Raw genomic sequence first — 17,917 nt, 5'->3', positions numbered from 1 at the left:
ACAATCCAATCACCACAATCCAACAGAGTCCCAGATGCAAACACAGATAGGAAGTTCAAGCACAAACAAACAGTTATTACAAGTAGAACAGTTAGCAATTAATCACATAGGCAAACCAAGTATAATATGCACACCCAACCAATGTCACACAAATGCATATGATGCATGCCTGTCCCTAGTGGCTGATGATATCATCTGTCGGTTATAGAGCCAACCCGACAAGTCCTGGTAGCTAACCATTGGACTGTCCCTCTGTCGTGCATCCCCAACTCGAGTTATACTCATCATAAACTTGATCATAATCATGATCCATATCCATCACCCTCACTGGTGAATATCTATCCATCACCATCACTGGTGAATATTTATGGGGGCGAGCTCATCCGGGCCTTTCACAGTGCCCGGCCACACTTACGACATTGGGTTAACAGAGCTTCGAGTCTCAACCTAGAGCACATGGTGGCTAGCCATTGCTACTACCCAGGGAAACCCTCATCTCCAATAGTGGAAGTGCAAAAATCACAATTATCAATAATTCAGCATATATATGCATTCATTCTCATCCATGGATCAACATCCATCTCAGCCATCCGGCTTACGGTTCAGTCCAGAACCAGCCAATATTGATAATCACACATAGCCATTCCGGCTCACGGTTCAATCCAGAACCAGTCAATATTCATAATCATACATAGCCATTCCGGCTCATAATAAAACAGCACTTCCACATTCAAAATCATCAAATTCATGAAACCGGCGTTTAAGCCATAAATCACTTTTTCTCAAATCGTTTCACTTTGAAATCAAGTTTCAACTTTTCAACCTTGGCTTTAGAAATCTCGTTTCTCAAATCATCTCAGGCTCATAAGCCAAATTTACTCAAGGTGAGTTCCCTTTTTAAAACAAAGCCACTCTCTGCATTCTCTTTCCAAAACTTCCAAAACCATGGCAAGTTAAGGATTTATTTCAAAGTATTCAAAATCACCCATACAACAATGGGATTTCATAACAAAAGTTTCTCGGCAGAGTCCCAAGTCTTTAGGGGAGAATAACATAACTCATTTCGGCAAATTCATTTAAAATCATTAAAACATTGGCTTTCTGATTTGAGTAAGCAAATAGGATCTAAGCCAAACCGAGTCATGTAATCATTTACTTCTTTCAAAGCCATTTCCTTTACTTAGGCAAAACCAACTTCAACCCCCATGATAAATTCTAGAACGTTTCAACTGTTCAAAATTGTTTTAGTCTTGCAAGAATTCAGAATTCAAAGAGTACTTAAAACCTTTCTCAAAACATTTCAAAATGAAACTTGTCAATAGACATTCAGGTTCTTTCAAAGCCATTGAAACTTCTTTAATTGAAACTCCCAAGTCAAATTCAAAGGCATAAACCCTTTTCACATCCAAACAGATTTAAAACACAAGTTTCATCTAAATAACCTTCTCCTGAAAGAGATACAATGCCTTTCTTAAGAAGCAAGACTAAATCACAATTTCCTCTAAATTAATTCATTTCGAAAGCATGAATCATCCTTTTCTCGATAATTCAAATAAAATAGTACAAGTCCTTAACTCATCATTTTCCAGACAACATTTCAATAAAGACTCAGATTTTATAGAAATTTCGGCAGCACCTCCCCTAAAACTTGGACTTTTGCCACCCGGTTCGGGTCCCAACTAAACCGTTTCTCATTCCTTTTCAACAGCTCAAAACCAGAAATCAATTCAAAAGCAAGCTAAATCCAACAATCGCCTCAATGGCATACCTCAAGGAAACCATTTCAAAAATCAACTCAATATCAACCGATTTAACTCATTTATAAAGCTTTAAAGAATCGGTTCAGCAATAAATCATTTATCAAAACTAGAGCAATTAAAGCAACCCAGGCTGAATTTCAAGAGCATTCTATCTTTCACATCATCAAAATAATTGACTCAATTCAAACCAATCCTCAACGGATTAAACTCATTTCAAATATTTAAAGAATCAACTTCAAACATTACATTTCACAAGCCACACAACAATTCAGCCAAGCCAACATCCATAATCATTCAAGTCAATCAAATAATACATAAGGCAGATACAATCACTAATTACACCATATCTCACATCAGTATCCATATGTAATAATTCCAATAATAAACTGTAGTTTTCGGAAAGCGCCCCTACCTCAAAACGCAATTCCATAACTCAAACGCGTCACCGAGTCCTTTCCGCCTCGACCCAAAATCAACAATCAAAATCCAGGCTACCAAAACCTCAGCTCCAAACCGTTTTCTCAGCAACCACAACGACTCTAATCACAATATATAATAACCGAGATTAACTCTCATAACAACAAATGCTACAACTCCTCAACGTATAATAGAGCAGTAACTAGAAGGCTTTCAGATCGAAATGCTTACCGAACCGAAGGAGGAACGGCTGAACTGAAACAGTGGCGGCTTCCGAATCGGTTCGGCGGCGACCACCTCAAGCGGCAGCAGCGACGACTTCCGATCACGATAACCGTGACTGCACAACAACGTCATGACCATAAGACCCAGGAACAGGAAGGAATGAGAACCAACTGCAAAGACCCTTACCGGTGGTGGTTTCAGCGGCCAAGGCAGTTTTTCTCCGGCGGCCAGAACTCCAGTGACGCTGCAGTAGTGACGTTTTCCGGCGGCAGAGGCTTACCAACGCACCCCATGAGCAGCGACAAGGTTCCTAACAGCAGCTGGGCTTCACGGCAGCGGAGTAAGCTCGATTGGCAACGGCGCGGCTGGAGGTCACAGCGCGTACGGCGGCGACACGGAAGGACTCCGACGCGGTGGTTGGATCTCAGCTCGGCCTCAGATCCATTCTCTCCTTCGCGCGTTTCTGCTCCGGCGGTGGGGTGAACGCCGACGACACGGGTTCCACGGCGAGGAGCGACCGCGGCCACATAAGCCCCACGAAGACGGCGGCGAGTTGGATGCGGTTCTGGGCAGCGCAGCAGCTTCTCCTTCCCCGGCGTTCTCCCTGGACGATTGTGGCGGTGCGACCCTCTCCCACTCTTGTCTGTTCCTCTTTCTCTCACCCTCCCCGGTGTAACACGGCGGCGCGGCGGCAGTGACGCCCGCCGGCGCCGTCCTTCCCTTCTCTTCGTTCGGCAGTCCGCATCCCAGCTTCCCCCTCTCTCCATTTCTGTTTTCCTTCTTCTATGGAAAAGAAAAGGAAACCGTGTGTGCTGTCCGTGGGTGAAAGGGAAAACAGGGTAAGGGTTCGGCTGCTGGGATGAAGGGTTTAGGGTTTCATTTTTTTTGAAAACTAGGGTTAGGGGTATTTTAGTAATTTCAAATAAAAATAGGGATATTATAATAATTAGAAATAAATTCTAATCCATTAATAATAATGTATAAAAATACTATTTGCTCATCAATTTCATAAATTATTTTCAATAAAATGTCCAAATCAAATAATTAGGAGTAATATAATTAAATCCCTTATTTTCCAAAGTAGCAGAATTAATATTGAAAATATTACTTATTTAATTCAAATCATATAGAAATCCTTATTATTTCACAACTACCAACTTTATACTCTGAATATAGAAAATAATCCAATAATTACAAAATTAGATAATAATCGTAACTTATCTCAAGTTCAATAAATCAAAACTTGCCTTAATTATCTTTAATAAAATAATTTCTGAAATTAAGGCTATAAATAACTATATGATTTGAGACTTGATCATAAAAAGACTTTTCAAAGATTCTGGGTCTTACAATAGTCATATTACACATTTGATCTAAGATGGTTTGCTCCCTTAATCCATCTATATTCCATTCTACTGAGTCTGATCCTGTGAAGCTATTTTGCACTAATTGTGTTCTCTCTTCTAGGCCTACATCTACTGGTGATGGTCTGGAATAATAATTTCTTGTTTTAGGATAATCTCTTTTATGGGATATTTTATTTAGTTCTAATTCTTCTTCCTTTTGCAATGTATTAATTGTCAATTTTCCTAGACTAATACTTCTAAGTTTTTCTTTTAGTTCTTCAACTTCTGCTTCTACTTTAAATTTTAAGCTAATATTATCTAAACTTTACAACTTATATATAGGTTTTTCTATGGGTTTTTCTACCTTAATGACTTTTTCCATATTTTCTATTCTTCCTAATTGATTTTTCATTATATCTAACATGGTATTAGTAAAGTTTAATTGTTGATGTAATTTCTTAATATTTCTTTTTTCTATATTTCGTTCTACATTGCTATCTTTATAGGGTGTTGCTTCAATTTCTAGGTCTTTTTCAATTGGTATTTTGATAGTTTCTTTAGGAGGATATTCAGATTCTATTACTGATCCTGAGCTTGTTTTCCAAACAATAGTTGGCTTTGTTAAAGGACATAATTTCTTATCGGTTTTAGAGTAATAATTAACATACCAATCAAAGAAGTGTAAACTAATTCTATTTTCTTTCATAAAATCATAGAATAGTTCTCTTAGTCTAATAACTTCATTTTCTGAATGGTTGGTAAAATACCAATCTCTTAGTGGTTTATTATAATCAGCATTAAAATCTTGTCTTATCCATTCTTTATCAATCTCAAATGGTTCTTCCTTAATAATTACTGATAAGACTTGTGATTCCATTGGATCAAATTCTGAAGGTAATTTGTATACAGCAGTGGCTATATTTGGCCTTCTGTTGTCAATTCCTACAATATTATCCATATTTCCTATTGATGAGTTATCTATAGAATTTCTATGACTAATAGTTTCAACATTATCAGAAATTCTTAATGATTGGGATCTATTCATTCTAATTCTAATATCTGGTCCTTCTCTTATTATTTCTCTTATCCTAGTGTTTTGTATTTGTGGTTCTTCAATACCATCAGGTATTACCCATTCTTCAGGCATTCTACTTTTTAATTCTTCATGTCTTAATCTTCTAGGGGTTTGTATATTAGATCTTTTTAGATTTGCATGCATAATTATCGTTTCTTCTTTTGAGGATTGTCTTAATGCTTTAAAGTCATAATTAACCTTAGTAATTTTATAATATATTCTATAGATTATTTTGAATGGATCATATTTCTCATTTATAATTGTCTCATCAGATCTTACTTGCAATTTTAAAGCTTGCCATGTGTATTCATTTTTTAAATTCATGGCATAATTTGGGTAACAATTAAAAAAACTGGTCCATCATGACAGTTACTTTCTAATATTCCTATTAATGAGTCACTAAAATTTTGGAATCTGGTATCTCTTAAGGTTAATAATATAGGCAGATTAATTCCTATTCTAAAATTAGGTTTTATGGCTACTTGTATTAATCTTATATGGATGAAGTTATATCCTTTACTGCTATGTTCTTTCAACTTATCTTCTTCTAAGATGGTAATAATCTTATTACTACTTGTTCCTGGTTTATAATATTCTAACATATGAATTTCATAATTTCTTCCTTCCCATAAGTTTCTCTTTTTATATACTTTATCTTTATCTATTATAGGTATATTCCAATTATGAAAACTTTCTTCTAACTTAGCTATTTCTAATTCATTTTTAGTTTCAGAGGTGGATGCTTCATCATTATCTGTTTTTATTACTAAAGAATTATTTTTTCCTAGATTTAAACTACTCATCGTTCTCAACAAACTAGCCATTTTATGGTTAGAACTTTGTAAGTTACGGGACCACCCTCGTTAACCAACGGATTCACTGCCTTAGTTAGGACTTACAACCGGGACTATGATCTGGGCTGATCAACGTATTAATAGTTCTCACTGCTACTTCAAAGTTTTAACTATAAAACCATAGTTTATAGAGCAGATTTGTAGTAAAAATCCAAAAAAATAATACTTTATAAATGTTATCAGATATATATATATATATATATATATATAGTTTAACAAGAATTACATAATCAAGATCCTATCCCTCTTAAACAAACTTGTAAAGATAAAGGCGAGGGAAAAAGTAACTAATACAATACGAAACATCTTTTAAACAGAAGAGGAATATATAAGTTCTTCCGAACCTCGTTGTCCATAACCTGGAAAAGAGAAGACCTATAGGGGAGTGAGAACGTCGTCCTCACTGGTTCTCACTATAGGGTTAGAGAATTATTATAATAGGATAAGTGAAAATAAAACTCTTTTTAAAGTACAGTGATTAATATCCGCCTTATGTATCCTTTCAAAACTAAAAACATGCATTCAAATATCTAAAATCCTTATTAAAAGAGAAAACTGTCAACTCTTCAAAAATCCCAAAACCTTTTTAAAAGTTTCTCCTAGACAGCATGAAGGACCAAGTTGTCCCAAGCATAAGTTCATTAAGTCTATACTGAACCAGTTTAGTTTTTCATACTTTCCTAAACCAAAAAAATACAAACCAAACACGGCCTTCGGCCCATCTCATAATCAACCATGGCCCTAGGCGCAAACAATCCAAACAACAGCCAATCCACTGCAATCCAACCAATTTTTCAGTCACAAACACAAGTAAGAAGATTCAAACACAATCAAGCAGTTAGATCAAGTAGAACAATTAACAGTTAAATACAATTAATCACATAGGCAAACCAAGTACAATATGCACACCCAAGTACAATATGCACACCCAAAAAATGTCACATAGATGCATATGATGAATGCCTATCCTAGTGGCTGATGAGTCTCATCTGTCGGTTATAAAGCCAACCCGACAAGTCCTGGTAGCTAACCATTGGACTGTCCCTCTGTCGTGCATCCGCAACTCGAGTTATTCACAATCATAATCATAATCACACAACACCCACACTGGTTTTTATCCACGGGGGCGAGCTCATCCGGAACTTTCACAGTGTCTGGCCACACTTACGACATAGGGTCAGTAGAGTATCGAGTCTCAACCCGGAGCACGTGGTGGCTAGCCACTGCTTTCACCCAAGAAAACTCGTATCTCAGATAATTGAAAGTGCAACAATCACTTTATCAAATCAATAATCATCCATATTCATATTCACCCATAATTTAATATCAATACAGCCATCCGGCTCATAGCATAATCCACAACTAGCCATAATTCATTATCATGTACTGCCATCTGGCTCATAACATAATAGCACTTTCACCATCCAACATCATCAAACTCATAAAGACATCACTCAAGTCATAAATCACTTTTTCTCAAATCTCTTTACTTTGAAATCAAAAATCAATTCCTTCCAGCCTTAACTTTAAACTCCCCATTTCTCAAATCATTATAGGCTCACAAGCCACTTTTCTTCAAACGTAAATTTCTCTTTTTAAAATAAAGTCACCTTCCTCAACATCTTTCCATAACTTTTCAAAAACCACACCAAATCAAAAGTCTTTTCTGAGAGATTCAAAATCATTCATCCTAAAACAGGATTTGGTGACAAAAGTTCCTCAGCAGAGTCTCAAGTCTTTAGGGGAGAATAACATAATTTGTTTCATCAAATTCGTTTAAAATCTTTAAAACCTTGGATTCCTGATTTGAGTAATAAAAATAGAATCTAAGTCAAACCGAGTTGTGTAATCAATTACTCCGAACACATTTTCAAAACTATTTCTTTTACTTAAACAAAACCAACTCCAATCCCATGATTAAATATAAAGCGTTTCAAACTGCTCAAAGATTTTTTTAGTCTTGAAAAACTCAGAATTCAAAGAGTGCTTTAAAATTTTCCTAAAACATTGTAAAATTAGACTTGTCAATAAACTTTCACGTTCTTTCAAAGTTATTGAAACTCCTCCAATTGAAACCCTCAAGTCAAATTCAAAGACAAACCCTTTTTACATTTAAAACAACCTTATAACATAAGTTCCTTCAAAATAACTTGCTCCCAAAGGAGATATAATACTTTTCTTAAGAAACAAGACTAAATCATAGTTTCCTTTTTTAATAATTCATTTCAAAAGCATAAGTCATCCCTTTCTTAAATAATCCAAGTAAAATAGTAGAAGTCTTTAACTCATAATTTATCAAATAATATTTCAATAAAGTCTCAGATTTTATAGGAATTTCGGCAGACCTCCCCTAAAACTTGGACTCTGCCACCCTTTCCGGGTCCCAACCAAATCATTCCGCAACCCTCCTCAACGGGTTCAAAACCAAATTAGTTCAAAATCAAGTTGTTTCCAAAAGTGTATCATTTTTAGATTTCAAAATACCAATTCAAACTCAAATCAAGTTTCAACAGCATAAACTCAATTTCAAAGCTTTTACAAAATAACTTTAAAGAAGCATTTCCAGAACAGTCCGTTTCACAAAACTGAACAATAATTCAGCCAAACAAGCATTCATATTCATCTAAGACAACCAACAATACATAAGACTTATACAATCACTCAAAGATACATTTTCTCACATCAATATCCATATATAATAATTTCAATTCATAAAGTGTAGTTTTTTAAAAAGGCCCCTACCTCGATAAGTCGAAACCATAACCCAAACGCCTCACAAAAATACTTTCGTCTCGACCCAAATCGACGGCAACCAAAACCTCAACTTCGCTTGCTCTCTCAATAGCATAACAGCCTCAAACGTCAGATGCAAACTCGGTTTCTAATTCCTAAGACCATCAACATTGCAAATACTTTAATACACGTAATATAATGCTAACGCAGGGTCTCCAAAACAAAAATACTTACTGTAATGACAAAACGAAGCAGCAGCGGTCTCTGAATCGGTTTGGCGGCAACCCCAGCAACCACCGCAAGCGGCAGTGGCGACTAGACGCCGGCGACGGCAACTGAAACTAACATGCAATGATTGTAACACTTTCAGAAACTCAAAAGAAATGAAACCCAATACTTAAAACCTTACCAGTAGTGTTTTTCCGGCAACGGCAGTGGGTCTCGAGCTGCAAAAGTGGCGGTGGCTGGGCACGGGTCTCCCCTCTCTCTCCTCTGCTCCCTGCTCTCTCTCTCTCTCTCTCTCTCTCTCTCTGTGTGTGTGTGTGTGTGTGTGTGTGTGTACGCGCGCGCGACCCGACGGCTTCCCTCTCGACGGCAACCCCAACGCGATGGTGCCTTCTCACCAGCAGCTAACCCTCGGTGGCGTCAAAGGCGAGGCGGCTGAGCTTGTCAACGACGGCGGCGCAGTGGCAGCTTCTTCCTCTCCTGTGTGCGCCACCCTCTTTCGTCAGTCTCTCTTTTTGTGAACTTCAAGGATAATGGCAACATCGTGAGGATGAACGTTGACGGTGAATAGTAGCGGCAGCCTCCTGGACGACGGCGGCGGCGCAAGAAGTAGGACGTAGTGGCAGCGGTGGTCCGCGATGATGGCGCGAGCTCCTCCCTCCTCCATTGGCGCTCTCCTCCCTCGAATCTCCCTTCCCCGTTTCCCTATGCCTTTCTTTGTTTCTTTGTTTCTTTCTTTCTTTTCCTTTTGTTTCTACATGTGTGTGTCTAGGATAGTGGGGGCTGCGGCTGCTGCTTGAATTAGAGGAGTTAGGGTTCAATTTGGTTAGAGTAGGGTTTGTTTTGGGTAAAATTAGGTATAAGGGTGTTCTTGGTAATTTTAATAAAAATTAGGGGTTATAGAGAATTAATTTGAAATCTAATTTAATCCTTAAAACTAGTTAAAAATATTATTTGTTGTATATATCAAAATATTAATTAATCTCAATCAAATGCTCTAATTGAAAATATAATACAATATAATTAATTTTCTTTATTAACAAAAACCTAAAGTATTTATTTATACAAAGAATATCATATAAAAATCTTATTATTTTACAACTACTAATTTTATAATTTAAATATAGAAAATAGTTCAATAATTGTAAAAGTAGATAAAATTCTAATTTAAATAGCCAAATATAATTTTTTTTTGAATTTCCAAGACTTTAAATTGCAAATAGGTAGATAATTCAAAATTATAGTGTTTGGATAAAAACCTTAATTTATTTCAAATCCAATTAATCAAAACTACCTTTAATTATCTTCAATAAAATAATTTATGAACTTAAAACTATAAACAAATATATATAATTTAAAATTAGTTCATAATAACATTTTAAAAGTTCTGGGTCTTACATTCCACCCACCTTATAAAACTTTTCGTCCTCGAAAATTAAAGGAATACATAAGGTAATACAAAGAATCAGTACTCTGCTTTCTAAATGCTTTTAAATAAGTAAGAAAGTTTAGCATATATATATGTGTGTGTGTGTGTGTGTGTGTGTGTGTGTGTGTGTAAAATACTGAATAGCTATAAGATTTAGATATAAGGATAGAGCATGGTGTAAGGCAGAAGATACCAGAAGGCTCAATGCAAAAGGTTATATGGTTTTCAAGACTTTACCAAAATTGAAAAAACACAATAGAGGGCAAGTTTCACAAGATAGACATTCAAAAAGTAAAGTGGTAATTAAAGTGGTAAGTTGAGGATGAAGGATTCCCTCTCTTATTGCGGAGAAAAATTTTAAGGTTGAGGATTCCCTCTCTTGTTGCATCGGGGATTGGATAGAAGGTTGAGGATTCTCTTCGGTTCAATTTCCAACTGTGGTTAGGATGGTGGTTTCAATTTTGATTGTGATTATGATTGAAAAGTGTGGCGAGAACTATATCCCAAAAGTGTGGCGGGCACTATATTTCTGATAGCACATTTTTCTCTGGTTGCAAGGTGAAAACGCACGTTCTTTTGTATGTAGAAAGACACACTCCTTCATAATTCCTCCAAGAGAAGGGGAAAAGACACTCTCATTCATTTATATTCCTTCTGAAGATGCACAACCGAGAGATCATGTTCGAGTTCACTACCGGATGTGTCGAATCTAGTAGATTAACCGACAAGTGAGCTCACAGCCAATAGGACAAGCATATATCATGTGTATTTGTTTGCTATTGTTTGAGTGTGCATAAGTATTTTGGTTTGTCCAATTGAATTTCTGTTAATTGTTAAATGTACTATTTGTTGTGATTGCTCTTTAGTTGTATTTGTTTTGTACTTCTGATTTTTTGTGTATGGTTTCACAATTGAGACTTGAGACTTGAAATTAATGGTGATTATGACTATGTAAATGAATGAGATCGTTGGTAATTCAAAGTATGTTAAAATTAGCAATTAACTCCGTATTGATTTTTTTGTGATTAAAATTACCGAACTGAATACTGAACCGAGTAATTGGATATTGGGAGTAAAGATGAGATTATATTGGAAATGATTGAGGTTAGAGGTAATTGATAACACTGAGACTTTAGCAAATTGATCCAGTTGGGATTAGCTAAAATCCTGGACTTGAATTTCTGTGAAGTTGAAGAATTAGGATTGCCTAGTGGGTTCATATCTCTTTATATAGTCTTTATTTGGAACTATTACTCTACTGGGAACCTTCGAATTCTCACCCATCGTGATTTTTCTATTTTTCAAATACAGGGCGTGATGCACCTTGTTGAGTGTGTGGGATTCTGTTTGGCGAAATGAAGGAGATTCTTTTGAAGTTCACTTTTATTTATTTAGAGTTTTTTCTACTTTTGAAATCTTTTTTGTATATTCCTATTAGAAGTTTTTATTTGGAAAAACAGGAACATTCTGGTGTAATATTCTAGCCGACTTTTTCTTCACGGCTCGAGACTAATAATTATTAAATATCTTATTTTAGAACTTACATACCTATATATGTAAACCTGTTTTGCTTTTGTATACGATGTTCACTTGCATTAACATGATTTGAGTGTGATTAACGGCTGTCAATTGTTTAAAAAAAATTTTCACAGGCTCCTAGTGATATTATTATTCTTCAAATATTATATATGTATCTTTCTTTTAGGTATCATAATGCCTCGCCACCTTTAATTTACGATTTAATTGTAAAGCTGTGTGTGGTAGGGTATTACAGAAAGCTTGAAGAGTGAAAAAAACATGCTTTTCTATGGTTATTCTTATCTGAAGTTTTGTAATAGGTTTTATTATCATTGTAAAATACTAAAATAAGTATATGTATAATTATGTTCAATGTAAATGCTAATACTTAGAACTCAAATATTATATGCAATTACATTCAGGGACAGATCCAAGGAGGGGCAAGCATAGGCTTTGCCCCGTCTTTTTTTGAACAAAAATAAATAATTTTAAGTATATAAAGTTATTATATACTATATAATTTTATTTTTTATTTAAAAATAGAAGAGTAAATAATTGTCTTATATAAATAATTAAATTATTAAACTCAAAAATAAATAATAATCCTTAAATTGAAAAAAATATTATTGTCAATTAATTTTGGATTAAATAAATTTTTAAATCTTTTAAAATTTAAACTTTTTGTTTTTGAATATTTTTTCTCTTAATTTTTACACCTATTATCATATAAAAATACTTTAATATTTATAATAACTAAAACAATCTTTATATATTATTGTACATACATAAAAATAAATTATTTTAAAATTTATGTATTTTTCTCATGATATAAAAATTTTAACATATTAAGTAAATTCATTTAAATGATTATATTTTTTATATTTTATACACGAATATATTTTAATTACATATAACAAAATTATTAGAACAACTTATTTATATTATTTTATAGTATTTTTTATGATATGAAACATAAAAATATAATTTATTGTCACAATAATACTCAATAAAATAAACTAATTAAAAAAATAGATAATTTTTATATTTTATCGAATCCAAAATAAAAAATAAAATTTATAAGAATTAAGATAATTTTTTAATATAACAAGCACTTATTAGTATTTTTAATTTAAAAATATTAATCATGATTATATATTACTAAATATATAATATTATATTTGATTATACAATATTCTAATTTTTGGTCCCACTTCTACTGAATTTTTGTATCCTTTCTTGATTACATTTAATTGTAGTTTTGTAATCACAAGACATATTTTATTGCATGTTACTATTTTAATTTTTTACGTTTTAGAACCTACTTCCTAGATTAGATATGTAAACTTGTTATTGATATTGTGTTTAATAAAATATTTTATTTTGTAATAATTAATTTTAGTATATTTATATTATTTACAAATAATAATAATTGTCTGAAAAAATAATTTGAGATTTTAGAAAAAAAGATAAATTGTTAGTCTTAATAAAATGAGTATAATATAATTAAAAAATGTGTTAAGGTTTTAGCGGCAATAATAATAGCAACTAAAAGTGAATAATATTATAATCTTAGAACTTTTAGTAGCCATATAAAATTTTGAGAAAATGGTCACAAAAAATTATAACTTTAGGGGTCATTAAAAATTTTTTTATTGATAATTGTATAATTGCTACAAAAAGTTATAATTTTTAGCGGCCATTAAAAAGATCTTTATTGGCAATTATATAATTACCGCTAAAATCTTTTAGTTACAAAATATAAGATGGCTAATCTCTAATTGCTAGTAATTATAATAATGACTATTTTAATTATCACTAAAAACAAAATAAATAGTCGCTAAAAATAATTTTTTCTAGTAGTTACTGTATTAATTGATTGTTATTTTGATATGTATGAATAAGAATTCATATATATACAGGTTCATCCATCATTCATTCATTTTAATAGTTTACATCATATTATTGAGTATATATATCACTGAAAAGCCTCATATAAAGCAATCTGTTTGTGATTTACAACACATATATGTAATTATAGAAATTAATACATTACAATACATATATGCAATCGGTCTCTATTTTTTAACTTGCTCTCAAGGAAAATTAATCAATTCCCTCCAGGCCCTTGAGGTAGATCCATTAATTAGCTTATATTGATTCTTCACCACTTCAGCTTTGCTGGAAAATACTATAAAAACATTCAAAAAGAAAAGTAAGAACGTCACATTAAGAAACAAGAAAAGGAATTCAAATAAAACAAAATGAGCAATAATCTATCTGAAATTTGTGCCCCCACCTTGTCAATAAGTGATTGATAGTATGGCTTCACTTTTTCAACGTCCACCAAAACTTTGCTTTTGCTATAGAGATCATATTTACTACATAATACATAAAATTACGGATGATGTTATTGATTAGTAATAATACCAAATGCTGTGTGCAAATTATTTGATATATATATATAGAGATTAACTTGAAAATGTGAAGCCACTTCAAGTTCTCAAAATCTTCTTCACTCATGAGATGAGTATATGCTCCCTCCTTATGCAAAGCTACAAAAGAGTTTTAAGTTTAATACATTGTTATTGAAAGAAAATTCTAAAAAATAATTATGATTTTTTTTTTTGGTTTACAAAATAAAACGAACTTTTGTTGCCCAACAAAAAATGCCTTCTTATGACATAAAAGGAAAAGCACATAGTAAATAAAAATACTTACGATAAAATGAGTGATATCTAATAATGAATAAGCCAGGTGAAGGTAAAGTGGTTCCATTTTCCTTTGCTACCTATAAATTCAAGTGAAGTATAAATTTATTATATATCTTGAACAAAATAATAAAAAATTATATATAAATTGTAACTATATATTTAATTACTCACCATATACATATAGTCATCATGTCCCCATGACATGAGTACATTGTCTAATCCACACCCTTTACTATAGACTCCATCTTTAGTGTTATAAGCAGGATTTTTGCTATCTGGGTTTTCCTTGAAATACTGAAGCATAGAAAAAGTTTATATTATTGGTTGATGATAATTTTAGAATAAAAATATATTATTTGTACACTAAAATTAATCATTATATATTATTTATAAATATATGTATAATTTAATTTATTTTTAATATGTATTTTATATTGATTGTTGATTTTAATATAAATTTAACATGATTGTTTTAGAGACATGCAAAAAAAGAGATCAATTTTACAGTTTTGTTAGAAGAGGAAGGCTACCTTGTGGTGAACATTTTTTTCATCAAAGGCACAACCAACAGGAAAGGTATCTCCTGAAAATATATATTTAATCATTTGGTTAAAATTTTGAATTTAAAGTATCATGCCAAAACTAGCTAATTGGGAATTTAAAGATTGATAAAATAATTATACATGAAATATAGGGACGTGTCTTATTTAAAATATTGTAAATTGAATCAAAATAATTACAACACAAATATTTTTATAATTAATTATTTACACTCTCTCAACCTTAATGTAGCCGTAATGACCTAATAAAAATTTCGTTTTGTATTATGGTTTTAAAATGATAATTAATTTTAAATATTGTAATTAAATTTTATTTCTAAAACATAATAGTCAAAAGATTATTCCATTTCAAAAAAAATATCATAAAGAATAAGAAAAGTTCTTACCAACAACAGCCCATTGAGGAAGCTCACCGAATTGAGGAAGGTGAAGAATCTTTCCGAGATCTGAAATAAACAAATATTCATTTGTCAATTCATATTAACTATCTATCAATAATAAAAAAAACTTTCTTAAAATAAAAGGACAAAAAATAACTAAAATTAAACTAATTAACCTTTATAATAGAAAATTAAAAAAAAATCTAAGATTTCAAATTTAATTACCATGGATGAGAGCAGTCAAATGTAACCAATCTTCGTTAGGATAATCTTTTCTAATGGCTTCTGCAGTTTGCAACAAAACGAGTTTATATAGTACAACACTAAGTCCTTGTCGTGAAATTTGAAATCTTGGAGTCCTTAACTAAAATGACGTTTCGGAGGATTTATCATTATCTGTATAAACCAAAACCATACCATTCTTAGTAACTTTTCAATTAATCAAATTTATGCCACCAACTATATGCCATTAGTGTGCTTTCTAAATTCACCCATCTATACGTCATAATAATCCAATAACACCTGTTTCAATACTTGCAATAATTTTCTTTTCTGAAAAAAAAAACATTCCATTTATATTTCTATAACCGACAATTTGTTTGAATTCTTGTAACATTATCTTTTCCTCCTTACTAGAAAAACAGTAATGTCCCTACATATGTAAATAAATTCTCTCATTTCATTTATTTTTATATGATAAGAACATCAGATCGAGAGAAATATCTTATTATCCCATCTTATTAATTATGATAATGAGATTATACTCGATCTTAATTATTGTCAAGTAGAAAAATAAATTGAGATCATTAATTTATATTATGTTGTATATTTATGTGTACTGATATTTAATTAATCCATGCTAACTAAGAATATTAAAATTTTTATTCTTTTTAATAATTTAAATACAGTAGATAATTATTACATCTTAATGATCTTAACATGTTATTGTGTCCGTTCTCATATAATTATTTAGTAAATAATCTTATATTTTATATAAATTAGAAGGTAAATCCCTCTATATAGATGCAGATAAATAAATAAAAAATGATAAAGTATTTTTATGATAGGATAATTTTAAATTAGTTGATAGTGTAAAATTATGTTAACTAGCACATATAAATTAAATTTTGTTAAACATGTGATCTTGTAAAGAAAAATAAAAAATTATATTTAGAGTAAAATATTGTTTTAGTCCACAACGTTTAAGCTAAATTTTAATTATGTTCCTAACGTTTGAAATTTCATATTTTCATCTTAAACGCTTTATTTTGTCTTATTTTACTCATTTAGTTAAAATTAAAATTTTTCTTCTAAGAGATATCTTTTTTCCTCTATTATATCTTCTTTGTTTCTCTCGTTATTATGTTATTTTTGCATAATATAATAATAATAATAATAATAATAATAATAATAATAATAATAATAATAATAATAAGAAAGAAGAAAAATGAGAGAAAGTATAAACTGCCCCCTTTATAACCGGACATGTCGGATTAGCTACCGGACTTGTCAGGTTTGACTTTATAATCGATAGATGATGAGATTCATCGGTCATAGGACAAACATGCATCGTGTACATTTGAGTGATTTGTTTCAGTATGTTTTGTTTTAGCGTTCCTAATTGTTTAACTGTAATTAATTGCTACTTGTTCTATCTGTTGTAATTGCTACCTCTATTTGTGTTTTCTTTGTCTGAATTATATGTGTTTGCAACTGAGAGATCCCTCATGGTGGCCGAGGTGATGCTGAGGGTAGTTCCACCGGTATTTTGGAGGGTTAGAAGAGACGGAAAGTGAAGTATTAGGTTAAAGATGGATTTAGAAGTTGAACACATTAGATAACTTACATAATTTATGGTTTAGAATACTTTCTTAAGTTTAATTCTGAGTGTCAGTGTTCTAGGAATGCCTCTGACTTTCTCGAGATCTTATACATTATGTACGTTGGCACCTTTACCATACTGAGAACCTCCGGTTCTCATTCCATACATATATTGTTGTTTTTCAGATGCAGGTCTGGAGGTACCACATTGAACATTTTGGAGGCCTTCTTGAAGCAAAGAACTATATTTTTTCGTTACTCATTCAGTTTCTACTTGTATATAATTGTACATAGTTGTTCTCTGTATTTTATACTTTGTCCCTCCTAGAGGTTGACTTGGAGAAACAGGTGTTTATTTTACATTTCGGGTTGTATTTTGGGAATATATATATATATATATATATATATATATATATATATATATATATATATATATATATGTATGTATGTATGTATGTATGTATGTATGTATACGCTGGCCGGTCTTAGATTCGCAGGTTGAGTTCGGAGCTGCTTATCTGTATTGTGGAATTCTGATCCATATATGTTTTTAACCTTCCTTTCGATCTTGCTTATCCATCTATGCTTATCTTTCGTGAGTGATGCGATTTCTGTTTCATTTTTTATAAACTTCTCTTTCAAGGCTCCTAGTTATAATTTTCTTCTATTATATTATTATATATGTATTTTTACTTTTAGAGGTCGTAACGTCTTGCCACCTCTAATTTACGTCCTAGGCATAAAGCTCTGTGTGGTAGGGTGTTATATTATGGTATCAGAGCAATTCGTTCCTGTAGAGTTTGAGGAACGGACTGACTATGCTTCTGGGCATATTCTTGGTGTGTGTATATGTTGATTAGGAT

At 32.0% G+C, this 17,917-nt stretch overlaps 2 protein-coding genes across 2 annotated transcripts in view; both read right to left on the bottom strand.

The window, feature by feature from the left end:
• LOC112778658 (inositol oxygenase 4-like) overlaps positions 1-2,534 on the bottom strand; it is a 39,841-nt gene extending 37,307 nt beyond the window's left edge. Inside the window, exon 1 of the mRNA XM_025822957.1 lies at positions 2,409-2,534. Within this exon, the coding sequence (XP_025678742.1) occupies positions 2,409-2,534 (126 nt within the window). The remainder of the gene's footprint in view (positions 1-2,408) is intronic.
• Positions 2,535-13,743: 11,209 nt separating this feature from the next.
• Positions 13,744-16,803, bottom strand: LOC112778657 (inositol oxygenase 5-like). The gene is made up of 9 exons (XM_025822956.1): positions 16,735-16,803; positions 15,459-15,597; positions 15,240-15,299; positions 14,824-14,876; positions 14,465-14,587; positions 14,301-14,370; positions 14,056-14,134; positions 13,879-13,960; positions 13,744-13,770 (listed from the first exon to the last, which is right to left on the bottom strand). Exons 1-9 carry the CDS (start codon positions 16,801-16,803, stop codon positions 13,744-13,746), a joined length of 702 nt encoding a protein of 233 aa, XP_025678741.1.
• Between the last annotated feature and the right edge of the window lie 1,114 nt (positions 16,804-17,917).

The sequence above is a fragment of the Arachis hypogaea genome, chromosome 19 (assembly GCF_003086295.3).
Source record: "Arachis hypogaea cultivar Tifrunner chromosome 19, arahy.Tifrunner.gnm2.J5K5, whole genome shotgun sequence".
NCBI classification, from domain to species: Eukaryota; Viridiplantae; Streptophyta; class Magnoliopsida; order Fabales; family Fabaceae; genus Arachis; species Arachis hypogaea.
This window is presented reverse-complemented; position numbering and strand designations above follow the sequence as displayed.

What these genes read in the sequence shown, in the direction of transcription:
- LOC112778657 (XM_025822956.1), bottom strand. Translation starts at nt 16,803, where the DNA reads ATGCATGTTTGTCCTATGACCGATGAATCTCATCATCTATCGATTATA. An exon ending in TCCTCAATGGGCTGTTGTTG is followed by an intron (nt 14,877 to 15,239) that starts GTAAGAACTTTT and finishes ATATATTTTCAG; the next exon opens with GAGATACCTTTCCTGTTGGT. An exon ending in AAAAAAATGTTCACCACAAG is followed by an intron (nt 14,588 to 14,823) that starts GTAGCCTTCCTC and finishes TCTATGCTTCAG; the next exon opens with TATTTCAAGGAAAACCCAGA.